Raw genomic sequence first — 27827 nt, 5'->3', positions numbered from 1 at the left:
AAATAAAAATAAGTTTAAGGTCAACAGTTTTAAGCATTTGAATAAATCACATAAAAATTTAAACATCATCGCTGCGCTCATAAAATCATGTTACCCAAGTTTCTGAAAGAAGGTGATGTTGAATGCAGAGTAGAGCATGGAATCGTTTTGTTAGTTGTCAGTTGGGTTGCTATATGACATATGTCCTTAGTTATGTGTTGTGAGAAGATAGTTCATGGGCTTGAAATCGCTAATTTTAGTCTCACCTCACCAGGAGCTTGCCGTTGAGTTGGTGGAATATTTATAAACTATAGACTGCTCTGAATGTTCTGCTTGAAGTGTCTATAAATAGGCTACCGTACCCATTTAGAATTTTAGATCAATTTCATTGTGAACACACGCTCTTAAAGAGAGTCTGATGAAAAATACTGTATTACGGGCCATGAACCGTCTTCTACTCATCATCCTTAAGTTTCGCACTTTCAAAAAACTCTTCAATTGGTGGATTGTACAGTAATTTGAAACGACGTGTTTGGCTATGGATGGGCTTACTATTTGTATTTCTATCCATTAGAAAGCCAGCTGTGACACTTTTTGAACGAAATAGGCCTACTCTCGCTTTTGTTTTAGCTTAGTTTGATTTTTGTGTTTGTTTACCTAGCAACTTTTTTTGCATTAATAGTTATTGTTAACTTCCCGAAGTCACAAGATGATTGTATCTATAAAGTTGTTAAAGAATGGACGAAAATGGCATATTTGAATATACTTGCAGTTCTAATTAGTTACTTCTTAGTATGATTAAGTGTATTCTTCAGCTACCGGATAACGTTTTCTGTTGCTTTTTGTGGCTCGTTGCTTTGATTGAAGTCGCAGAAGCACTAACTCCTCGTACGTTGTGTGTGGTTGATATAGTAGTTAGTTTGTTGGTTTAAAACTTAACCCATGGTTAGCCTAATAAAATATAGATATTTTTGAACAATAAATACTATTATTACTACAAAAAGTAGTTTCTAAAAAACTTTACAGGCTGTTTCACGTTTAGTTGGGGTCATGGTGACCTTTAAACACAGGCCATCACAACATGCAGCTGAAAATTTGGCTGAAGGCCGATCTGTTAGTAGCCAAAATCGCCAGTATAAGTACCGGTATTAGTTGATAATTATAGTCTTTGTCTATATTTTGAGTTACTTTTGTTCTATCGTTACCATTCAAATAACGGATTAGATTTTGGTACATGTGCTAGAAATCTAAAAAGCGTCTGGCAACATTGGTAATTGGGAAAATTGTCACTTTTTTAACGTAATTTTAGAAGTTTTGCAGTGATTTGAGATTCAGTGATCTCACTTTGGCAATTTAAATTCTCAAAATTATCGTTTTAAAGGAATACAAAGTAAATTTAGCTTTGAGTTCTAAATTGAAAATACGTTGGCCTTCAGTCAATCCACCAGTTCGCACGTTGTCAAGGCTTGTGTTTGTGTATACACTATACAGATCGCTATGGTTGGGATAATCAGAAGGTTGCCATAGATTGAGTTTCACTTTTAGCAGCTTGATCGTTGCTTACTTCACAATATAGATATTAAGGACCTGTTTTAGCCTGATGCTGCGAGTTCGCTGTGGTAATAGCGAATTCCACTAGCTTTCGGAACACGGTTCCCTAGTCATGTGCTATGACGAATAGTGTTGAAGTCAGTGGGTCGTTCTTATTTTGTTTAGTTGTATTATTGATAGATTAATAATAAATTTAATCTGTAAATCAATTGATTCAACAAAATTTCACTGCAATAACGCCTAACAACACAGAAACTCAACAGACAGCAGCCTCAAGCCAAACAAAAGTACAGCATTAAACAACGACTCACTGACTTCAACACCATTCGTCATAGCACATGACTAGAGAATTGTGCTCCGAAAGCTAGTGCAATTCGTTATTACCACAGCGAACTCGCAGCATCAGGCTAAAACAGGTCGTTAATATGTACATTGCAAAGTAAATTTATGCTATTTTAAACAAGAATTTGAGTTTAAATTTATTTTGATGACAATATTTACTCACCAGTTCTAAACGCTTATTCAGAAAGTGGCTACAGTCGGCTTTTAGGTATATTTTTAATGCGGTTTACGGTGTACATCGGATCACTTGCAATTTTACACTGTTTCAATCTAACCCTTTGCTTTGATCGGATTTATTAAGTTTTCAATTATATTATGGAGTGTTGTGAGTATGTTATCTTTAGAAAAAAAAATATTTGCAATGACTTTACCGCAGAGTCCAATGCACCTGAATGCACCGATACCTTGACGACTTTCTATCAATCCGTCGGAAACATTTCATCACCGAACTACCCTTCCAATTATCCTGACAATGCCCGTTGCAGATGGTCTATTATCTCCCCGGCCAATCAGGTTTGTTGCAATTCTTTTTTACTAAAAGTCTATTTGTCCTGAGATATGTCTACTGAAATTAAATATGCAGTATGTGCATCTTGATGCGTCTTGTGGTCATCCTCACGCCAACGGCAGAAATAAATATAATAAAACCTGAAGTAAACGAGATCGAATGTTGGTTGATGAAACTGTTGCAATAAAGCAATAAAATTGTACTCTCTGTTTTCTATAATTTTTATATACACTCTCATTTTGTAAATGACTTCACTTGACTAAATACACAAGTTAGCAGCTAATTTACAACTGAATTCCAATTTCTGTGCTAGCAACAAAGATCAAAGTGTGTGTTGTTGCAAACTTAAAAGGAAATAGTTACCTTATTGACCTGCACTTTGATCATGCGCGGCATATTTATGGCTGTAGCTAATGCGATGCATTTATGTGCTTTAAGTTTCACAGGTCTAAATAATGCCAAAATTAGTCTCTTTTTTGTCTTGTCAAAACAATCAGTTTCTTTTTTGTTTCGCCACAAAAATTTTTAAACGGTGATATATTTTATGAATATTCTGTTGCACCGAAAACGGTTTTTTAATGCGCAACGAGTCGGATAGAAGTCACGTGCGCGAGTTGGAAGCATAATAATTTTAAATCTTGGTTATAATGGATGGTTAGTTGAATACACATTTGTACAATATGAGATTTGATTTTGGTCAAGCTGCTGAAGACAAAATATGAATGATGTGTTTTGATAGGCTATTTTTTCAAATTACGTCTTTGCAACGTTTAGCCAAAATCAAACAATGTAGAAACGTTTTTAGGTCAATATTGAAGAAATGTTGAGCCAAAAAGTTTTTTAACACTAAAATGAAGATGGTCTTAGTTACATGGCAACTTGTCGGAATTAATTTTTAGACAATCGAAATCAACTTTGAATCGTTTAACATTGAACTTTCCCGAAGTTGTCAGTACGATTTTGTGACTATCTTTGATGGAAATGAACAAGTAAGTTTGAGCTCAATTTTTAAATTTTGCAAACTTCGGTTTAGGAAGTTAGCGTATTTCTTTAGAAAAGTTCAGGCTATTGTTGTGTTGTTGTTTTGACTTAGGTCTGTATTTCGTAGTGTTTATTGATAAGTTCATAATGCAAATTACATCAACTTATATACTTCACTGTTAAAGCGTGTTCTAGTGGTAATAAAACTTGTGAAGGATAACTTAAATTCAAAGAAAACTTTGTCTGAATTTAAAATTGTTTCTGTCAGGGAAATCCAGAACATATCGGGAAGTGCAACTTACGCCATCTTTTTTCTCAGAGTAGGGTGTTATGAAAAAGTGTTGCCAGATTTTCTGCAAATTTTTATACAAAAACCTATTTTTAATTAATTAGCTCAAAAATCAGCCAATAAACTTTAGTCAAGCCTGGACTACAATTTGCAACAACTGCACGAATTATCTAACTTTCTAAAGTGATCTATTGTCAACGCACAAATCTGGTAAATCTAATCAAAGTATTGGTGTTGATAAATTTAACCAATTTATCCCTGTAGAAATAACAACTCAAAAAGAAATCACAAATGTAATAAATATTGCGCTCATTACTTGACTTACCCAGTAATGATATAGGCTATTTAGATAAGTTGACGAGTGATGATGTTGAAACAACATTAGCTTATTTGATAAATTCATAATTTTTAAGGTTGTAGCCTATAATTCCTCTGACTTTAAAATTTTCAATACTACTGCAATGAGGCGTTGATAAATTAATGTTGTAAGCTTTTTTTGGAACCTTGTGTTCGCGAATTGTCAAATTGATTTAACAAACAAGCATTAATTTACTTTTGAACAAGTCAAGAATACAATTTATGAAGAAACAAAAAACTGGCAATACTATTATTTAACGTACTTACTCTGAGAATGTAGTTTCGCATCCCGTGCTTCTGGAAATCCCTGGTTTCGATACTGATGCTATTGGTGTTTACTGCTGAAGTGTCTCAGCTGATATCCAAAATATTTTGATTCTGCGAAACCATTTCTGATTCATAATATTTGAGCCACTCGAAGTAAGCTGTTGTAGTTTTGCAAATACATTACATCATAGTCGTCTACACATTGTAAAAATTTATTGACGCAGTGTTCCGTTTTCATTTTTGTTGTGTTGAGGTTCCTGTGTTTCTATAAGTTGATTAGGGACAATTTTATGGTTTTATTATCAATTTGTAATGTTACTGGCCAGAAAAATAATGTCGTTAACTGATGATTGTAGTGAGTTATTCTAAAAACTGTTTTATTATGTTTAACATCTTTGGTCGCTTGCTTTAACTCCTATTGTGTTGGGTATAGTGTATAGCCTGCTTTAGTCTGTTCTAAATTGTATTTTAGTTGGCGGCTGCCCGATATTGCGGAAGACTTACCCCAACTCCATTCATTTCCAATTCCAGCAAGCTCACAATTATCTTCAAATCGGACGAGGGCTTCAATAGGACAGGGTTTTTCTTGCGTTGGAATTTCAGAGGTTTATATACAATTGATATTTCTAAAAGCTAAAACAAAAATGAAGGAAACCTGTTTTAATACCTAGTAATTTGAAGCTGCTGTTAATCGGAAATATGTGGGTAATCTAACAGTTTAAAAATTTCACATGTTTTATAGATCGATGTACAAGAGAGGAATTTACGTGTTGGGATCAAACTTGCATTTCGCGTGATAAGCATTGTGACCAGGTCAAGGATTGTGCGGACAACAGCGATGAAATGGAGTGCGGTAAGGACAAGTTTCAAGCTAACACAACAAATAACTTTAGTTCTCATGCAGTAAGGCACGCTTGTTTCAAAAATAGTAAAGTTTATTTATTTCGGATATGTTCAATCGCAATAGCTTGAAAAACTCGAAAAAGTGTTGTCTATGTTAGCTTTTGACAGAATCCCCACTTTAACTATAGAAAATTTGTCACCAATACAAACGGTTAATAACTAGCCTACCGGAATACGAAGGAACAAGTTCATTTTAGTTTAGAATCAAGTACCAGATGGTCTATGTACTTCTGATCGATTCAAAGTGGAAAGATTGAAACTAATATAGTAGCCTAACTAAGCTGAAACAATCTAGCTGATGGACTACAAAGTTTCGCTCGGAGGAAAAAAGTCAAAGAACAAATCTATAATTGCCTACCAAGATAAATGACAAGTTTAGTTTTAATTAATTAAAAGTAGTATTTGAGATAAAAGAATACTTGACTAGACTACACTTTTATCTTTTGTCGCACCCTACTCTCTAGAGCCGGATCAAAATTCCGTGCTTTTAGAGATCTTAGAACCGAACCCAAATTAAATAACATCTCCTGCTGCAAATAAAAGCTGTGTTTAACAGTTATTGGTTTAAGGACAAACAAAGAGTTTATACGGTACGTCTTTTCTGCACTTTACAATGATTATTGTTGAGATTGCTGTTGACATACAATTGACTTGTATGTTGCTTGGTTCTCAATTATGGGTCAACGTGATGCAATGTTGCGTTGGTGCTACGTCAAGATTCAAGACTTTCTTTTTTGTGTTTTTGATGCAAAATCTTTGTCACATAAATCAGATTTTTAAATTTAAATTTTTATATGTGCTTACGTAATTCTAGTTTAGTTCACTTCCAAGTCTTCGTTTCTTTTCTTTTTTTCTATTGTCATATGGCTTTCACCATATCACAATGAAGTGTAAAAGACACGGCATAGCCTTGTACGGTTGAATTCTTATTAGTTTCATAATGGTATATTTTGTTTTCAAACGGATGTAAAGCACGCTACCTGATCAATAACTGGGTAATTACGCAACTGCTGAAACACCCCCAATTGGTTATATTTGATACAATTATTGTATTTTAATACGTGAAAATTTCAGGATCTTGGTTTTATCATTTAGTTTACCAATAAGGAAAGCAGTTCTATCCATGCACCATGTCAGCTACGCTCTGCTTAGTTGTGTGCAGTTCCGGATCCAGGGGAGGGGGTTGGCGCGATTGCCACCCCCCCAAAACAACACAGAAAAGTAAATTTATTTACGGGACATTTGCAAGGTGAGATGAATGTATGCCTCACATTATTCTGTTTTGTTGAAATCGCCTCCCCTCCCCCTGAAGCTCCTTGCCGGATCCGCCCATGGTTGTGTATTGTGGGAACATTGCCGAAAAAATATGGTCTTAGAATGGTCTTTACTGATTTATCAGAAACGTTTATTTTCAATCGTTACATCATTTAAGTTTACTGTTTTTTTTTGCTTTTTACTTTTACACAAAAGACCAACAAAATGCAACTCGTTTTTTTCTTGATTTACTTTATTTAGTTCCATAAGCAACTTGCAACATTGAATGGTCGGTGGATAGTAAAAATAGGGTTTCATCACCTAAAGGCGAATTCATCCCATTCAGTAGGCTATATCTCGGATAAATTGGTTGACGCGCATATTTCTACTTCGGCTGTAGCCATGGTGCTTGCCGAATCAAGAACGGATGTTTGGAAAAGAAACAATTCATTTGCTTTGTTGTTCTATTGCTGAAAATCCTTTGCTAGCTTGGTCATAAAAACAAACAATACACTGCATTAGTGGCACGTCTCAATCTACGAAAATCAATCACCGATCATTGTCAGACGCTGAATATTTCTCCTCCCAGCCATAGACTGTCCCAAACGCATAACAGGATTGACAGACTAAGATAGACTTTACGTTGGTTACACCATTGTCTCCTGATATGGTATCCTAGAGTCAGGGACGTGCAGTCAGGGGAGGCAGGTGAGGCAGTGCCTCACCTGCCAACATCTGGCAAAGCAAAAGTTATATCAAAGAAATGGTTATCACAGAATAAATATTTTTTGTTAAAAAGTAGTAAATATTGCACGTTTTTAGGTGCTTTAGTTTGTGTGAATTGCTGTAGTCGTGCCCCCTTTCCCCCAAATTTTACGTTTCTACACCCAAACTGTGCTTTAATTTGTTTCTGTGTCTGTGGCGATATTCCTATCGAGCGTTCATGTGGTCAAAATCGTTGAAATACGCAAGGAGAGGCAACGCCAGCTTTGCCTCACTTCAGATCAGAAAACTTCCATACACTGCACTATGCGTGCCTTTTTCTTTTGCAAAGTCGCCAGAAATCATCATGAACGAATTAGCTACGATTTGAGGCACGCCTCAAATGTGACGTCACAGCTATGAAACCTTTTTCGTCAAGCTGGAGTGCCCGCGAGCCTACGGGGTATGTGACTTCTTGCAGCGTAAAGGATTGTTTCTTATAAAATGTAAATAAAATGGAGGAAGATTTAGTATCAAATCTGAGAGATTTTTAAAAACTAAACTTTCAATCCAAAGTTGAAGTCATAAATAAAGGAAGACCTGTTCCAAATTTATAAGGTTTGCATCAGACGACTGAACAAAAAAAAATAACTTGCAACTTTCAAAGAGATTGGTACTCAAAAAAGAAGTGGCTGTGTGGCTATGCTTTAAAAATTGCCTTTTCTGCTTTCCCGTCTCTTATTTTCAATATCTAGTGATAATGCATGGCCACCTGGAGATGCGGCCTGATTTGTCACATTTTGCAGATTTTGACTACAGCTACTGCTAGTGCTTGACTGACATTTTTTGATATGTTTTTACTTTTTGCGGTGTCCTAATGACATAAAACTTTTTTGTTGCTTTGGGGAAGCAGTAGCAAATGAGAAAAAGTAAGTTGAAAAACGCAAAATCAGACTGTTATTGAAAATTAACAGTCTGACTAAAATCTTCGAAATCAAGTTTTCTTTATTTTTCAACATGTGAGGATGTTAAAACCTATTGTGTCATCTGGGGAAAAGAATAAAGAAAGCGTAAAAATCTAATTTTAAAAAAAATTTATTTAAACGTTCGCCCAAAGTTAGAAAAACCTGGAAATTTCTGCAAAATGTGACAAATCAGGCCGTATCTTTAGGTGGCCATGGATAATGTTTGGAGTAAAGAAGGGTCTCTACAACAAAGTCACAGATGTTTTGGTCCAAAAGGATAGGCGCATGGATTTTATTTTTAATAAATGTGAAAGCATGCTTCTAATTTTTTTGATTAGTAAGTTATGACACCGTTTTTGTTGTTAAAAAATTTTATTGTAAAAGTGACTTGAAAAAAGTAGTGCCTCACCATCTAGGAACCTCACCGCACGTCACTGCCTAGAGTCTAGACTCTAGACTCTAGAGTATGAATAAATAATGTAGAAAACTTCATACTGCATGGATATGAACTAATACAACTGATTGTGCCAAAGACATCTATTCATAGAAGGTCAAAGTTCGAACAATAGAAACGAAGTTTGTTTTATAATTTTTTTTTTCAGCCCGAAGTAGTCAAGACATGAATGAATGCGGGAAACAAGATATTGCTCCACATTTCACATGGGTTCGTCTTGTTTGTTGCTTTTAGCATAAAACTGCATTTTAAACGACTGTTCAAATTCGTAAAATTTATTGACCGACCTCTCTATGGCTCGTACAGCTTTTATACTTTTTTTTATATCTATTTTCTTTGTAGGCATAACTATAGACACTTTCAATTATGCTTTGCTTTAATAAAGAGTCATAAAAAGCATAAAGCGAATCGAGCCGTTTTGGCATGGTCAACAAAGACGCTTCTAGCTTTATACAGTAGATGAACTCTAGCAGTATGTTCTCATACCAAGTTTACAAAAAACTCAAATATTATACAGGAATGTTATCTATATTTAATAAGTTCATTAAACAACATGTTTCCAAATTTTAGAATTTCTTGTTTGATCAACCAAGTAGCCTAAACTACTTTTAGTTGAGAATTATGCTGGAATTATGACAACAAAAAGCAGAAAAAACTCTTTGGAAATATCATCAGTCATTGTGCTTTGTATCTAATTCCATTCGTCGGTATCAGTGATAACTAGGGCCCGCAAAAGTCAATAAAGTCAAAAAATTTTAAGGACCTCCTCTGACCACGAATCAAAGAATGTTTCCAGCACCTGGGGAGACTGTTTCTAAGAAGTTTATAGGTCGAAATAAAGTCAAAATTGACAATAAAGTCAAAATTTTCATTAAAGTCAATATTTTTAATAAAGTCAAAATTTGTCAAATTATGGCTTTTGACAAACTTTTTGTGTTTCTTGAGAGTAATTTCTGTCAAAATCTTCGTAGAAGCATTGTAAATCAGGAACTGCGACATAATTAAACCATATTAACCCATAAAAGTAGGAAATATGTCACAATGCCCACTTGGATCAGCAGTAACTTTTATCGCAAGTTGTCCATTGTTTATTCATTGTTACGTTAGGCATTTAAATAATTCTTATAAAACACTTTCTCTTCATAAACGTGGTCTTGTCGAAGATCAACAGTTTCGATTTTAAGAATAGCTTACTGACATTCTGTAATACAAAAATGTCTAAGGGAACGTTCAAATATTACGTAACGCCTTCGAGGGGGAGGGGGGGGGGGTTTATGCAAAGCGTTACGTTAGCGTCACATCGGGGGGGAGGGGTTCAAGCAAAACGTTACGTAACGCTTTCGAGTACGGAATGGTAGTTTTTTGTGCTGAATTCGTAGTGAAAAAGCGTTACATGGGGGAGGGGGGGATTGAAAAAAGCGTTACGTTGGCGTTACATGGGGGAGGGGGGGTCAAAAATTCGGAAAAAAGCGTTACGTAATATTTGAACGTTCCCTAAGCAAGCTAAATCGTCTTCTGCAAAAGTTAAACAGATTTGTCGAGATTTTCCTGATGAATTTACTGCAACTCTCAGGGGTGATTTAAGGTGCAATTTTTGTGAGTTTATAGTGAAGTGCGATAATAAGTATTTTTGTTGAAAGCCACAGGAAAAGTACCTACACGCCATCAAGCTAAATTTGAGCGACAACAAGCATCGCAATCAAGGCAAACTTTTATTGAACACGTTTGGGTCTGAAATCGACAAAATATTATGTTTGGGTAACTGGAATCAATTCAAGAAAGAACTGTGACCTCTACAAATAAGCAATTTCGTTAGGTCATAATAAAGTCAAAATTTGACAAAAATAAAGTCAAAAAAATTTTTTTTAGGTCAATCAAAATGGCTCTAGTGATAACTTTGGTCTTGTTATTTTAACACCAAATGATTAGATTAGAGGTGCAGTCGAATAAATGTACTGTATTAATACGTCATAAATGGGAACGAATATAAAACTTTATCAAAGAATAAAGAACCCAAACTGCAGCAGCCAAACTTACGTTCACCAAATATTTAATAGATTGAGTTTCGCTTTTGGCAGCGTGATCGTTGCTTACTTTACAAAGTAGACTACTGTAGATATTAACGAACTGTTTTAGCCTGATGCTGCGAGTTCGCTGTGATAAAAACGAATTGCATGAACTTTCGGAACACAGCTCCCTACTCCCTAGTCATGTGCTATGACGAATGGTGTTGAAGTCAGTGGGTCGTTGTTTTATGCGGCTCCTTTGTTTGACTTGAGGCTGCCGTCTGTTGAGATTTTGTGTTAGGCGTTATTGCTGTGAAAGTTTGTTGAATCAATTGATTCATAGATTAGGCGACGTAGTTCTTCCCTTTCGGCAGGTTGTTGATCTTTGAACTCTGTCTTCTTATGAAAATGGCTTCTTTGAAGCCCAATTGTACCTCGTTGTTTTCTCTGGCAATGATTGTAAATTCAAAGTCGGTGAGGCACTGTTGTTGATGATCAAAGACCGAAATTTTATTTGAGCGAAGGTGTTCTTCAGGCGGGAGTGGCGTGGACGAATGGTGCTGCCTGCATGGCCTTCTCTGCATTTTTGCATGATCTTGTAAACACAGTTATTGGTAGTACACATGTCGTCGTTCCGTAGTGAGCAGTCTTGTAGCCTGCAAGGTTCGGATTTTTGTCGTTTTTGAAGGGCGTTTCGGAGGGTTTGCGAGCGTCAAAAGAGGAGGACCTGCAAATCCAAGTCTTTGAAGACTTTCTTTACGGTCCGCGTCGCCGCTCATAAAAGGAAATTCAAAATGTATTGGATTATATGGTGTTTGGGGATTTTGTCTATTTTGCTGGTGTCGTCGTCGTCTGGGTGGTTGCTAAAGTCCTTGGGGTATTCGTTGTCCTCGATCGTCTTTTCGAATTTGTCAGGTGTAGTGTTGCTCATCTAATCTATGAATCAACTGATTCAACAAAATTTCCCAGCAATAGCGCCTAACAACACAGAAACTCAACAGATTGCAACCTCAAACGAAAGAGCCGCATAAAACAACGACTCACTGACTTCAACACCATTCGTCATAGCACATGACTACAGAACTATGTTCGAAAGCTAGTGCAATTCGCGATTACCACAGCGAACTCGCAGCATCAGGCTAAAACAGGTCGTTAATATTTACATTGCAAAGTAAACATTTCTAAGACTAAAATGTTTTCATCTTCAGTGCTATGAAAGGGCAAATGAAAACAGTTTAGCTTTCGAAACTGAAGTTAAAAGTTAAGTTTTTCAGTTTTGTTTTCATTTTCAATGCTATTAAAGTACAGATGAAAACAGTTTAGCTTACTATCTACGTATTGGGCTCTTTATTTTTTGATTAGATTAGCCAGGTGTTCCAACCGTTTTGCTTGTAACTTCTTTCTCACTTCCATTGCAGGATCCTCGTATCGTTGAAGGTAACGAAGCCATTCCAGGATCATGGCCATGGCACGCAGAGCTCGTCTTCGTTTCATCGCAGAAAACTTTCTGTGGTGGTTCCATCATCCATCCCAAGGCTATACTGACAGCTGCACATTGCGTGGAAATTTTGAAAAGGTAGCCCAAGCCTTTTGCATTTGGATACAGTAATGAAACGAGTGAAAACATAAAGAAGCTTCATGTAATGAATGCTTGTTGCAATGTTACATTTTTGACTAACTAGTTGAAATCTCGGCTCATGTATTTTTTTTTTAATTTCAGCGTTTCACAAGTGGAGGTTGTAGTGGGAAGACATCATACACGCAACAGAAGGGGATATCAACTGATAAAAGTCCGCAATTTTATGATGCACTCCGATTTCTACTTAAAGTAAATTATGGTCTTTTTTGTATTTATCTTTTTGTTATGTTGGGATATTTTAATTTTTAGTGCTTTTTACTGAATATCTTTTGGTGACCGAATTTAATTCATCCTTGTTGTTGGGATTTATGATGCAGATAGTTCGCCTTCAAAATCAACTCAACAGAATGTTTTTTCGCTGACAAATATTCGATTAATCACTATTCAGAATCTTACCTGATTGATATTTGCTAATTGCTTGTTTTCAGTTTGATCAAAGATGATTTCATAGATCGAGATTTATATTTAGTTTGTTTTATTTAGAATGACTTTGAAACAATAGTTGATTTGTATAGCAAATCATTTCGCCCAGTTGTTTATATCAACTGTTGTGCTTTTTAAATTTGTGAAAAAAAGCTTTTTGTATTCAGCACTTCGTAATTTTAGTAAACTTGAACTTATTTAGCCTGCAATTGGTTAGCCTACTACTTTCCAAGTGACCTGATTTTGCAAACCTGACTGAAGTGACTATGAAGCATCGGCAGAGCTAGATTTTTATTAGCTAGGGAAACATGATTTAATCTGTATTAAACTTTGGTTTTGTTTGTATCACACTGAGTGGACACCTTATGCGCACACAAGTACAAAAGCTTTATGATGTAACAAGTTTACTTCAAAGTTCAGCAATTAATTTTTGAATTTATTAACAATTTGTGTCATTATACAGCTAAACCATTTTGATTCACGTGGACAAAATTGCTAGAATAAAATATAGGCTATGGTCGTATACCATCAACCATAAACCTTATTGAAATATAACATTTGATTTAAAGGTTTTGATCTGTAACAACCTTTAAAAAATTTTGCAGAACATTTGCTAATGACGTGGCATTTCTAGAATTAGCAAGCAGCATCACGTTCACAAAAACTATTCGACCAATATGTCTTCCACCTAAAAACAACCCCAAATTTGCACCAAAAGATGGCACTATCTGCATTGCCACTGGATTTGGAGACACAGGTGATGGCAAAATTTTTTTGCATGGGATTCCTGGTGATGTTAAAGCCACCGTTTTCTTTAAAATTGTTCTTAAGTTTTTCTAAAGCTAGAATGGATAAGTAATTTGATGTCACTTTCATTCTTAATTCCTTGATGGCTAGCGTGGAGGCTACACCGGTATGGTTAGCAAATGCAATGCTCGCTGTTCTATTGTGAGTATTCAGCTTCGTGCGCACGCCAGAAAAAAAATCACTCCTTCTAAACAACACAAGTTTCATTGGTATTGAATTTTTCTGATCCATGTTATTCCACCGAGTGATGATTTGTTGGAAGCTTGATGTTTTCACCCATGGATTGTATTAACCGAACTGTGCAATTCTACAAACAAAATGTTTGCCAAATATTTTTAAATGAAGTTTCGTCTTGCCTGGCTTGCGATGGAATAGTGTCAAATCTCTGCTACGTGGTCAGTTCACCTCAGAGCTGCTTCATTGGCGGTGTAGGTGGTGTACTAGCAGTAGGGGAACTAGCTTTCTGGTACTGCCATGTCTAAGTTACTAATTTTGTATGTCTCATTTGTTCTAAGCTCATAAAAGGTGGTTACATACATCAAAGGTTTCAAGTTTCTTTGCTACCGTATTGTACTTATTACCACTGCAAAGGCTTACAAATTGCAAAATATCAGATATTCTCACATTCTCATACAGTTTTTCAGTTCAACGGAGATTTTGCAGGAAAAGTCTATGTTTATGCAATTTAAAGCTATTTTTGCACTTGCATAGCCTACTTCTGTTTCTGTCATTTTAGACCCGACTGAAAATGGTGTCTTGACGTCAAACAGCTTGTTCCAAGTGAGGTTGCCTATAGCGAATGTTAACCATTGCATGAATCAATATGCTAACACCAATGCTCCTGTGAATTCACAATCACAACTATGTGCTGGTGCTGGAAATGGCGATGCATGTCAAGTAAGTTATAGGCTTGCGGGTAAGGCCAACATACCCTCGTTATTTTTAAGGTTTGCCCTTGATTTGAAGAAGTACGTCTTAGAACAAATTCCTGTCCTTATTTCTAAAAAAATGTCCTTATTTTTGGCTTGTGTCCTTGTTTTCTCTCATTTTGTGCGATAACGTCAGTGCTGTAGCCTAACTAACGTCAGTTTTTCCATAATGTTAAATGCCTTTTTGATATTATAATCTTGGTGGCTGACTCAAAATAACCTCATTTGTTGATGTAAACAGCCTCTTTCAAATGACAATTAAATATCTGCTGCAAGTAAAAGTAAACTTAGTTAGCAGCTGCCATGAAATGCACAGATGAGTATGATAATTTCTAAGAACAAGGAATTGATGGAAAATATTGTTCTACAATTTTGGTAAAGAGGTCACTTTCTTCAACCACAGACATATACAACCAAGCAACCACACGGCATTTAACATAGTCTATTAAAATTGAACATAAACTATAAGCTACAAACGTTTTCGGCCATACATAAAGGTTAACGTGTGTATGGCCGAAAACGTTTGTAGCTTATAGTTTATGTTCAATTTTAATGGATTATGTTAAATGCCGTGTGGTTGCTTGGTTGTATATGTCTGTGGTTGAAAAAATATTGTTCTTTCAGGAAACATAATATGGGAGTAAATGACTTGACACATGTGTTGATGTTTGAACGGAAAAATGCTGTTTTTTGTCCACCATAGCCGATGCTATGTTTTAGTGCTAATCGATTGTAGCCTTTTTTTAAATTTTTTAGTTTTTAGTGCTTTTTTTAATTTTTTTTAGTGCTAATCGATGCTTGCTTTTTTGTAATGAAATTATTTTTTTTAGCAAAAAAACGTTTTAAACCTGCTGTACATATACCCCTTGAGCATTTTTTGCCAATCCTCCATTTGTAGCTGGCTTATTCATATTGACATGCAAGAATTGCTTGAGCCGACATATTTTTATGCAAGCACACAAAAAAGCAGACTCATTTCTTGTTGGTTTATAGGGCACTATTTTTATGATAGAATATAAATAGCCTGTTTTATAAATATTTCCCTTCGCTTACCACACAGAAACACAATTACAGAGCTAGTGTTTGCTTAAAAGCAAACTAGCCTAACAATTCCTTGCAGGTAGAAGCGTTCTTTAAAAATCGAATTAATGTGCAAATGAGTAGCCTACCATCCAAATATTCATTTTTTTCAGTATCCAGGAAACAAACTACATTGGAAATTGCAACAAGGTCAATTCCTTATTGTTTTTTTTTTCTACAAATAGCTTACTTGTGTTGCTTTGTGTTGTGCAATTCAAGTTTAAGAGAATTGTGAAAATTCATTTTCAGCTTTTTATTTCTAGGGAGATTCCGGGGGTCCACTAATGTGTTTATTTGGGGAAAGTACCTGGTACCAAGTGGGCATCACATCGTTTGGACTAGATTGCAACGATGCAGCATATCCTGGAGTGTATCAAAAAGTTTCTTTTTATGACGAATGGATTGAAAAAAGTAAGGCTTATTGTAAAAATTGTAAAATTATTTATGTTTTTTGGAAGAAATATCTCTTAAAACAGTGGTTTTAAAGGTAAGTTACACTTGATAGGCATTATGAATTAAAAGTTTCACTGATTTACACAGAGTTGCCATTTGCGACCAATTTGCGTTGCACGCTCGTCTCGTATGTTGACTGACTGGGTATTATTGTATAGGCTACTTTAGAGAGTCTTGGCTATATATTGTGTTATTGTTATAGCAATAGCTCTGGCAACCGTTATTAGTTGTTTGGTTGAAGGTTTTACAAAGCTCAACAATCAACATGTCCAGTGAGCGATGGTATATGACATGTTATCTTAGATGAAATGGCTCATGGTGACTAATTGAGTAAGACTACAACCATGGCCACCTAAAGATACGGCCTGATTTGTCACATTTTGCAGAAATTTCCAGGTTTTTCTAACTTTGGGCGAACGTTTAAATAAATTTTTCTAAAAATTAGATTTTTACTCTTTCTTTTCTCTTTTCCCCAGATGGCACAATAGGTTTTAACATCCTCACATGTTGAAAAACAAAGAAAATTTGATTTCAAAGATTTTAGTCAGACTGTTAATTTTTCAATAACAGTCTGGTTTAGCGTTTTTCAACTTACTTTTTCTCATTTGCTACTGCTTCCCCAAGGCAACAAAAAAGTTTTATGTTATTAGGAAACCGCAAAAAGTAAAAACATCTCAAAAAATGTCAGTCAAGCACTAGCAGTAGCTGTAATCAAAATCTGCAAAATGTGACAAATCAGGCCGCATCTCCAGGTGGCCATGCTACAACTCATGATATGTGTTAAACTTTAACCAGAGATCATTTGACATTTTCTTTCCTCACCTGTCACTATCAGCATTATATATCTTTGTGTTATTTTCATGCTCAGTTAAACCGCCATCGTAGAAGCACAGTCTCTAGTTAAGCCATAAATTGTTGTTAGTATGATGGACTTTATTTCATTATTTTATTTGGTACTGCTAATTTGCATTCATCAAATGCTGGCATTTGCACAACAATCTAACCTCTTAGTGTAATTTATTAAGTTAAGAATCGATTTCGCTATAATAGCATCTTCAGCTAGCACATGTAAAAAAAGAAGAAAATTTGAAAAATACGTAAAACGAACAAATAAAGCAAACTCCGATGTTATCAACACGCATAAAAATTATATTTTAAATAGATGGTTACATAATATTAAAATCAAAACCTGCAAGCCTAAATCTTAACTGGTGTTCTCCCACGATTTCCAACAATATTCTGGTACAAATTCAAGAAATATAAAAATTAACCTGATCATCCGTCTAGTAAATTACAACAGTTTAAGAAGGCGAATACAAAGAAAAAACGCAATTTAGTTTCAGTCCATTGCCGTAAGTTTATATCGATAAAGCGTCAATAAAGAATAAGTGTAAATGGGCATCCATCTAGTAAATTACAACAGTTCAACAAGACGAATACAAAGAAAAACGCAATTTAATTTCAGTCCATTGCCATAAGCTTACATAGACAAAGCGTCAAAAAAGAATACGTTTAAATGGGCATAGTTGAAGAATCTACACCACAGGGGTCGGAGGTTGCTGATGACATGGGATTTAAGTGGTTGGTCGAATCAATTTCTGTATGTTTATGGTGGCTTTGATTGTATGTAACCATTTATCTTCAGCGATGTCTAAATAATGTTTGCTGGGTTGTTCGGCGAAAGTAACGACAAAGCAGTCTGCCAGAGCTGGTTTCTTTTTGAGTTCAATGTTGTGGAGTTTCGCATAATGTTTCAATAATGCTGCTTTGTCACCGGATTTATCAAAGTAATTAAAACTGTTCCAAATAGATCTATGTGTGGCCCAACGTGTGGAAAATTTTGTCATTGGTTAAATTGGTTTATTTGCATCTAATGTGTTTACTTGACTTTTGAACAACAAAGCAGTTAATCGTAGTATTGAATTGTGAGGTTTATTTGCGCTTGATCAGCCATGTGCAACGGAACATGACGATCCAACAGCTGCATTGAACTTTTTATGATAGAACAAAGCGTGTCTGGCTTGTTCATATTTGGTTGTTTGGTTTTGAATCTTCATCCTCGGACTGACAAAGCCTTTGTGATTTCAGGTGGTTTCGCATACTTGTAGAATGTAGAGTAGGGTGTCCCACTTTTAGGCGACTTTTCAGGAAAATTAGGTTCGGGTCAAATTCTGACTGGATTTCCGTCACTGATTTCAAAAATGACGTTATTTTTTCATTATGACGTCATCTTGATGTGCCAGCTAGCGGATTTTTGCTATTTTGGCCTTATCACGAATATGGTAAGAGCTGGAGAGTTGAAACTTGTGCCAAAATGACCGAAAGGGACGATTTCCTATTTGTTGTCAATACAACATAAAACGCTGACTGCAACAGAAAAGGAGTTATTTTGAAAAAAACATGTTTTTGCTCATTTTTGGACAAAAAATGAGAAACACGGCAATTTTGCTTGGGTTTTGCTACAGTTTTGATTGTTAAGCTGCGCCACATTGTTTAACAATTAAGTACAGTGGTAGCTAGTGTAGTAGTGGTACACACTCTTGAATGTCTCTTCCATGTAAATGAGATTTACTTTACACACGCAAAAAAATTTTTGGAAGGCAAAGTGAAATGCCCTAATGCATATACGAAGATGGCGGTTTGATGAGCAGAATTAAGAAAATACCAAAACCTAAGCCCCAACATCTGAAAATCTGACAAGATTGTAAAGTTTCCATCAGAGCTATCTATAGCCGCAAATCATTTAAAAGCCATGATCGTATGGTTTTCTGAGCACAAGAAAGAAGCTAAAGATTCATCTTTTCGGAGCGACTATATGTGTCTTCTTGCTCTGGCAGCTCATTTATTGATGGATGTTCCAGGAAATTTGAAACCTCTACTTTTTTATCGTCAAGAAGGCGTGTCCCATGCGCGTTGGATAACAAAAGCGAGTGGTTACTTAAGAATACGGATTTTTGGGTAGGCCTATTGTGTCTGTTTAGCCTCAGGATATCCCTAAACTTCAACGCATGGTTTCTTTCATTTTTTGTGTTTATTTGCCAGCATTTTTAGTCATCCATCTTAAACCTTCCGCTGCTGAAGGTCCCTCAATTGTACTGTTTACAAGAGATTTGTTACTTCCATATAAATCTGTTGAACCAGTATTCAACGCTGTTCTGAAGCATTTCGTTAAGCATGCATCCTAATGGTTGAGCTCTAAAAACTTTGCTTTAAGTTCCCACGCTGAAGCTCCGCCTTTTGCTACTGATGCGGTAAGACAGAAAAGTTTTCTAAGAAACGTTGATGCAGACGCTTTTGAAGCGTGGCAACTTACGTGATTTTTCTCCGAAGAAAGTAAGATGGCTCCATGCATTGCATGTTTTTCTTCTCCATCAGTGTTTTTGGCGTATGATCGACAATAGGGACGGTACATTACGGGACGCGCAACTCCGTTGTTCCTTCAACATTAGAAGGGTCAATTGCCAATTTGACATTTTTTTTACGCTTTGCTGCAGGCTTGCTTTCAACTAAAAACCTTAAATTACTTTAAAACCAACTTAACTCTTCTTATATAACCCATAAAAAGTAAAGTATTTTATAAATTAGAAAAAAACGTAACCCTTCTAGTGTTGCGGATAAGCCAAAAGCGGATGCAGTTTCGCATCCCTATGATCTACAATCCCTAGATCGACAACAACAATCGAGGAACAGAGCGCTTCATTGGCAGACTGAAACGCGTTGTGAACGGCTTGATTCGAGATGACCAAGATGGTTTGGCCAAAACAGATTTACGCATTCGTGCTGCTTTGCACAGTATGGTGTGATAAATCATCCCATTGAGCTGTGTTGGTTGTTGAACGGTGTTTTTTTTTGATAGATCTAATACATCTAGAACTAAATGATCAAGGGTTTAAATAAAGTTAGCTAGTATTAATTGCAACATGCATGTAAAAATCAATGCTGAGGTAATCAATTGTAAACACAATATGCTAGACTAACTACCACTGTACTTAATTGTTAAACAATGTGGCGCAGCACAGCAACTTAACAACCGAAATACAAGCGTCACTGTAGCAAAATTGCCGTGTTTCTCATTTTTTTTGTCCAAAAATGAGCAAAAACATGTTTTTTTCAAAATAACTTCTTTTCTGTTGCAGTTAGCGTTTCATATTGTATTGACGACGAATAGGAAATCGTCCCTTCCGGTCATTTTGGCGCAAGTTCCAACTCTCTAGCTCTTGCCATATTCGTGATAAGGCCAAAATAGTAAAAATCCGCTAGCTGGCACATCAAGATGACGTCATAATGAAAAAATAACGTCATTTTTGAAATCAGTGACGAAAATCCAGTCAGATATTGCCCCGAACCTAATTTTCCTGAAAAGTCGCCTAAAAGTGGGACACCCTAATGTAGAGGCTTTTGACGGCGGACCGGTTACTAAGATTGACAGTGTGAACTTTCCGATTGTTGAAGTATTGCAGCCAAGGAATTATTCTATTCATTAGCAAGGCCTATGTGAGTGGGGTACGGAGGGTACGGCGTGCCCTTGAGGGCCCAGGACTGTGATTGTTGGGGGGCCCGAAATTGTGATCTTATAGTTTACGCACAAAAATGTTTGGGTAAAACCATCCAAAACGATTAAGTTCAAACATAAAAGTTGTTATTCTTTAGTCCCAGGGGGCCCGTGATGTAGAAAATTGGCCAGAAAGGTAATTGAATGCATTGTGGTGCCCAAAGTGGTAATTTAATGCTTTACGTGCAAAAATGTTTTGTTAAAAACACCCTAAATTAAATCATAAAACTTGGTTATTCTCCTGTCCGGGGGGGAGGGGGAGGAGGAGGCATAGTGTAGCAGAAGCAGGGTTTAGAAAAACCCGGGTTTTTGAAAAAACCCGGGTTTTTGAAAAAACCCGGGTGAAAAACCCGCCAGGTTTTTCTTCAAAGCCCTGGTATTTTTGGGCTTTTTTGTATTTTTTAAAAACTATTTAAAAAAGATAGTTTCACGCTTATTTCACTTTAAAACAAATTTTGGAGCAGGAGCCGGAGTCAATACTGTCGGAGAAGGAGTAAAAAAAGTGACTTCGTTCACCTCTGCTAGGAATGTGGTGTGGTGAATGCAAAAGTTAATGAAGAAAGGTTATTGGTCAGATTATTAATTTGATTACATTTTAACAAGATGTTTTATTTGAGCCTTGGTAGAGAGCTTGACTTGTTGTACCAGATACAATCTGATACATATAACACTCAGTAACGTTACCAAATTTAACATTTTTTAATAAACACACAAAAAAAAATAAGAAAAAAAACTGCTAAATCCAACGTTTTCGACACCACATAGTGACCATCAGGATTAATTATTATAGGCTACATTTAAGAGAAATAAATAAATGAATTTGAAAATTTTACATAAAGCTGTACAAGCAACACCTCTCAACAGCACTATCAACAACTGACGCACGAATTCAATACACGATGCACAAATTGGCGAGGGACAGATCACATGATATGCACACACTAAACACTAAATAATAGTTTTATTGCAGCCTGATACTATTATTGCGCATAGATGTCCTATTCTGTAATAAAACGTTGTATGTATGGTGTGCAATATTATATGCCTCAGCAAACATCACGCGTTTTTCCCAAGACAAAGGGGGCCCGGAGTGAGAGGGGGGCCCGGAATGACTCTTCGTACCCCTAGTGAAAATTTCTCTCAGAGGCCTTGTCCATTGGGTCCCGCTGAATGGAGAGCAGTCCTTCGAATGCGTTGCCAAAGCGCACACCACGAGTGTTGAACCAGCGCCACTTGATCTTGAAGCTTCTTCGTTCACGAAGCCACGCGCTAACCAACTGAGCTATCGAGGCTTTGCACAAACCTGTGACTTCTTGTGGCTGAATATCTGTGACTTGTGCATTGTGGCTGGATGCTTGTGACTCGTTCGAACAGATGACTTTACTATTCTTAGAGCAAAATCCACTAGCCTATATTTCTTGATCACTATGCCACGGATCCCACTCCTGTTCTATGCATTAACTTTCATGGACAGATATGCGAGCATTTCTGTCTGCTGCAAGGCAAGCATTAATAGGCCAAACGACCGCATAATTGCTGATAAAAATTCTGAAGATTCTTTTATCACTGCGGCAATCTTGGCTGACCTCCAGTGGGCTACAGAGTTTAAGAACTTTACGCGACTCGCTGTTTTTATGTCCGATTTTGGGTTCCATCCAACCGGAATGCATTTTCCAAGTTTAGGTTTAGTAATCTGCTACTGCGCGTACAAAAAAATCTATATTAAATTTAAAAACAAAGTCAAAAATACGACCAGGGTATTGATGGGAGCCCACTTGGTACTGGCCTACTACAGTATGTCACTCAAAAGATGTTATGGATAATTGTAACTTAACTTGTTTTATACAAGGCAGTTTTCTCCATAAAGCCACTGTGTGGAAGAGCATAGCAACAAGATTCGATGACTTATTTGTCAGCCAGTTTTGACCACTCGTTGACGTAGCCTAATATCTAGTCTGTTTTTTCATTTATGTGTTATTTCAGTACGGTAATTAAACTATTTCAATAATTTAAGTAAAACACATAAAAGTGTTCAATTTGAGCTTAAGATTCCCAAAAGCATAGTTTGAATAGGCAACACTGTCTTTAAAAACAGAAAAAAAAACTGGTAAAACATTCCCTAGCTTGTTACCAAAGCAGCAGATGTAGGCTGGTTAGGTCAAAGGTTAAAGGAATCATCAAGAGAAAAATATTCGCTAAAACAAGATTGTCCCTAACTAGTATAACATTAAAGATATATCATTGAATATTGTTTACATACCATTAAACATTGTTTATTGAACATTGTTTACATACCATTAAACATTGTTTATTGAACATTGTTTACATACCATTAAACATTGTTTATTGAACATTGTTTACATACCATTAAACATTGTTTATTGAACATTGTTTACATACCATTAAACACTGTTTATTGAACATTGTTTACATACCATTGAACATTGTTTACATACCATTGAACATTGTTTACATACCATTGAACATTGTTTCTCATTACTTTACTTTTAGGACTCGGTTGGATCGATGCGTGCACAACGAGCTTGAGACTGACTGAAACCACTGGTTACTTTCACTCGCCAAACTATCCCGATGGTTATCACAGTAATTCAAGATGTGAGTGGAAGATAATTGGATCACCAGGACAGGTTAGAACTCGCTGCAGATGCACTCGTTTTAATTTTTATCTCAATTTGGAGAAAAGATCACACAACCTTCAACAATTCTTTACTCAGTCCATGTTGTGTTTTATTTGTTATTACTTCGGCGCAAAATTGTTTTGGTACTATTCTGTTTTAAAAAAAAATTGAAAATTTTTATTTCAGTTCCAGTCGTTTTTCAAGCAGTAAAATTGCAATTCGGCAAAACAATGATTTTAAACCTAAGTGGAATTGCACAAGATTCGATAAAAATAATTATCGTTGCAAAAAGTAGCACCATTCTTCTTACACAAAGCCGTAGTCGGAATTGCTCTTTTATGCCCCTTTTTGGCTTCACAGACCTGGAAAAGACCCGAAGGAAAAAAGAAACTATTTGATTGTGTCTGTAACAGCTGCTGCAATCCACGTTGTTTTGTTTGTATTTCAGAAAATACAAATTAAATACATCAACGTGAAACTACACAGTGAATGCACTCCAAATAGCGGAGATTTCCTGGAAATTTTTGACGGAAATTTTTTGGTAAGGATTCGTATTGCATTCTTTGCTGAATTGATAAACAGTGACATACTTTTAATTGACATTACGGAGAATATTTGTTTTTAATTTCGAATAAAGTTTTTTCATTTATGCGAAACGTTTTGGATTAATGTAAATAGCTAAAGCCTGTTGCAGTCACAGTTTCCAAGGGCCATGTCCAACCTTTCCCATTTGGGAAGTCTGTGCCAAAAATAAAACGTTTGCATCAAAATTGTTTTTCTTCGATATCCTGAGCTTTACCTTAGCACAAATATTTACTAGCCATTGCGGTTGATGTATTGAATGTAGACTTTAATCGCCTGCGTTGCACTTTACTGTAACCGGAATGGCCCGTTTCGGTGAGTCCGATTTGGTGAGTTCCCTCTTCGGTGAGAGCCTTTTTCGGAGAGTTCCCTATTCGGTGATTTTTTTTTAATTATTGGGTACCGTAGCCTAATTATCCTTGCCGTTTCAGGATTAGGGGTTAGGGGTTGGGGTTAGGGTCTTATTTCAACTTGTATTGTTTTTTCCACATGTGCTGTTGATGCAAATAAAAGAACTTCTCTCTCTTTCAACGTTTAGCGACGTTAAAACGATGTAAAAACGGCAATGATAATTAGGATACGGTACCCAATAATTTTCAAAAAAAAAATCAAAAAATCACCAAATAGGAAACTCTCCGAAAAAGGCTCTTATCGAAAAGGCTCTCACCGAATCGGACTCACCGAATAGTAGCAGAACCTACTGTAAAAGATTGTAGAAAGTGATTGTCGCTGATGGTTACGTTAAGCGATTACATTAATAACTCCCCAAGTGATATGCCATTGCTTACTATTGCTTATTAATTGGTTTCAGATATACAACCTGTAAATATATATCTGTAACTTGTTGCATTTGTCGGCTACAGGAATATGTCTGCAGAATTGTATCTCTTTGATTAATTAATAAATAATTACTAAGGCCATTTTTATTTTGACCTAAAAAATTTTTTTTTGGTTTTATTTTTAACAAATTTTGGCTTTATTTTGACCTAACGAAATTGCCTATTTGTAGAGGCCACAGTTCTTCCTTGAATTGATACCAGTTACCCAAACATAATATTTTGTCGATTTCAGACCCAAACGTGTTCAATAAAAGGGGCTTGTTCAATAAAAGTTTGCCTTGATTGCGATGCTTGTCGCTGCAATCTAGCTTGATGGCGTGTAGGTACTTTTCCTGTGGCTTTCAACAAAATACTTATTATCGCACTTCACTATAAACTCACAAAAATTGCACCTCAAATCACCCCTGAGAGTTGCAGTAAATTCATCAGAAAAATCTCGACAAATCTGTTTAACTTTTGCTGAAGACAATTTAGCTTGCTTCTGCATTTTTGTATTACAGAATGTCAGTAAGCTATTCTTAAAATCCAAACTGTTGATCTTCGAAAAGAACACGTTTGTGAAGAAGTGTTTTATAAAAATTATTTAAATACGTAACAATGAATAAACAATGGACAATTTGCGATAAAAGTTACTGCTGATCCAAGGGGCATTGTGACATATTTCCTGCTTTTATGGGTTAACATGGTTTAATTGTGTCGCAGTTCCTGATTTACGATGCTTTTGCGAGGATTTTGACAAAAATTACTCTCAAGAAACACAAAAAGTTTGTCAAAAGCCATAATTTGACAAATTTTGACTTGATTGAAAATTTTGACTTTATTGTCAATTTTGACTTTATTTTGACCTATAAACTTCTTAGAAACAGCCTCCTAGGTGCTGAAAACAACTTTATTCTTTAATTCGTGAACAGACGAGGTCCTTAAAAATTTTGACTTTATTGACTTTTGCGGGCCCTAATAATTACCCATCTTTATTGCGTCATGATGGTTTCAGAAATATCGATTTTGTGGAAATACAGCACCAGTCGACTTCACATCAGACACTGAAAACGTGACTGTGATCTTCACCACTGATGATTCAGGCGCAAACACTGGGTTTTCTATTCGTTGGAATGGTAAGAAAATACAATTATATTTTTAATATCATACAGAGGTAACAATAAGAATAACCTGATTTATTAAAAACTAACTGACTGTAATATTGCCCTAAATAAGTTTGTTTTTAGCGTTTCGTAGTAAGTAAATTTGTACTAACTGGGATTGCCTTATTGGTCTTAAGTTTCACCAGAGTCACATTAGTCTACTGGAAACATGTTCTAGCATTATTTTCGACGTCATCATATCGCTTTATTACGCAAACCTCGCTGTACTTAAAAAAAACTTTTCTTTTCCGTTTTCTTAAATTTGAACGTTTTTTTACATTTTATACGGTATGCAGGGAAGGGCAGTTGCAGAGGTTCATTTCAACTATCAGAATAAGAAGATTTAGAGATAATGCTTTTGTTGTATATGTAGTTCAAGTTTGCTTACATTCTATAGCTGCAGATATTGTTCGATTATGAAAACCTCTTCCTTTAAATCAGCAAAGGTTTGGCTATCAAACTGTGTTAGAATTACAGCTTTCTTTTGTTCATTTATTTTCTTTTGAATTAGCCTATAGGAACGAAGTAAGTTTTTTTCTATGGTGAAGCAGTTCAGGAGCTTGCTTTGGTACCACACATAGGATGCTGTTCGTTAATTACAGTGTGTGAAATCAAAAAATTCTTTCCAACTGATCTCTTGTATTTCAGCCCTCACCGAACCAAGAGCCGATTCTCCGATGGTTACCACAGTTGATATTTTTTCTGAAACAGAAACAACCACAGGAGGTTCTGCTGCTCATCACATTTGTGTAGCGAAATGGCTACATTTTGTCTTCCTTGTTTTTTACTTATTTACTTTTTTTAGCTAAAATATGATACCACGCGAATAAACCAATTTTTTTTATGAAATGCAATCTTTGGATAATCTATAGTTAGACGAAAGCTTCGTGGATTTTAGCATCAAATTCGGTGAAACAAAGATTTCAAGGATGGTTTATTGTTCAAACAAGTTTGACATTTGAGTGGATGAGAAGAAATAACATGTTATCAAGCATTATGTAAACGTAATTCAATAGTTGAGCACTAAATAGAATTTTCCATAAAGTAAATTGAAGATTTTCATTGGCGGGCATGTTTCTTAATCTTTCGACTAACCCCAGGTCATCGCTCAATATACTGTATCCCATAAAATTTTTGTCGGGCTAAATTGAGCAATAGCCTACACAATACACATAGCTTACAAACATTAAAGAAAAGGCATATAAGTCACTAGGTCATCAAACTCAAGTTAAAATGTAGAAAATTTACTGGTGCTTCAAGTCTTAGAATTTTCCAACAGCAAACCTCCTTTTTTTGCAAAAGCAACTTGAGCAAAAATGAGATCTTATCCCAGTCATCAATGCATTCAGAGACTTACTTGGTATCTTATCTGTAAGTTCTGAATTGGAAACGACTGGTTTACAGCAATATTTTTCGATAAACTGACGTATAGAATCTCTGATATGTGATGAGAAGCTGTCCATAATAGCAGAATGCTTCCAAATAACTATAACCATACAAATCACATAAAAAATACAGAATCAAAAGCGACTTTTCTGAGAACAGTCACTAGAATGAATGAAACTTTTCAACTCAATTTGCAGTTCTTCTTTTTCATCGTGTGAGCCTCTGGGGCGCAGAGTCCATCTAGTTACCATCCCAGATACACGGTATTCCCGGACTACACTAGAAGGCTTCCAGAGAGCAGCCAGTGTTTCGTTTTATCATCTAAGACGGGCAGACCTTTCACTCCGTTAGGTGGCTTTAGTAGGCCTACATACCTTGATAATGTGGTCTGCGGTCTGTTCCTCGGCACCCGCGTCTCCGAAAGGAATGAGGACTGGTCGGGAAACAATGCGAAAAATGAGCCTACGAAAAAATTTTCAGCAAAATTAAAGCAATGATTTTGTATCATGCGTTGCATCATGTGTCTTAACCTGAACTTTGGACTGTACTTTCCTCAGCGTGAAATTGAATTCCTTTAACTTTAACCCTATCTTAATACGAGCTGTTTTCGTACGCGAAAAGCACGTCTCGGGCTATCTTAGCCCAGTGCTAATTAATCGTTAATAACGAGAGCCATGTGTAGCCTATTGTGCGTATAAAAATTATATTTTTACTCAACAAATTTATTGAAATAAAGTGTTTGAGTTGAAAAAACATCAGAAAGTCGGTTTTTATTCTAATTTCCCGAAAATAGCTTCA

The 27827-nt window shown here is 35.9% G+C and overlaps 1 protein-coding gene across 1 annotated transcript; it reads left to right on the top strand.

Moving 5' to 3' along the window:
- The first annotated feature begins 692 nt into the window (after positions 1-692).
- Positions 693-26491, top strand: LOC145775239 (ovochymase-1-like). Its single transcript, XM_082586495.1, has 15 exons — positions 693-867; positions 2249-2385; positions 3280-3369; positions 4747-4879; positions 5017-5127; positions 8701-8762; positions 11977-12134; positions 12279-12386; positions 13226-13377; positions 14164-14324; positions 15700-15847; positions 22953-23089; positions 23529-23621; positions 25496-25616; positions 26292-26491. The coding sequence occupies exons 1-15, from the start codon at positions 774-776 to the stop codon at positions 26450-26452; spliced, it is 1866 nt and encodes a 621-aa protein (XP_082442621.1). The 5' UTR covers positions 693-773; the 3' UTR covers positions 26453-26491.
- Positions 26492-27827: the final 1336 nt, after the last annotated feature.

This window comes from Aplidium turbinatum, chromosome 1, assembly GCF_918807975.1.
Source record: "Aplidium turbinatum chromosome 1, kaAplTurb1.1, whole genome shotgun sequence".
Taxonomy (NCBI): Eukaryota; Metazoa; Chordata; class Ascidiacea; order Aplousobranchia; family Polyclinidae; genus Aplidium; species Aplidium turbinatum.
This window is presented reverse-complemented; position numbering and strand designations above follow the sequence as displayed.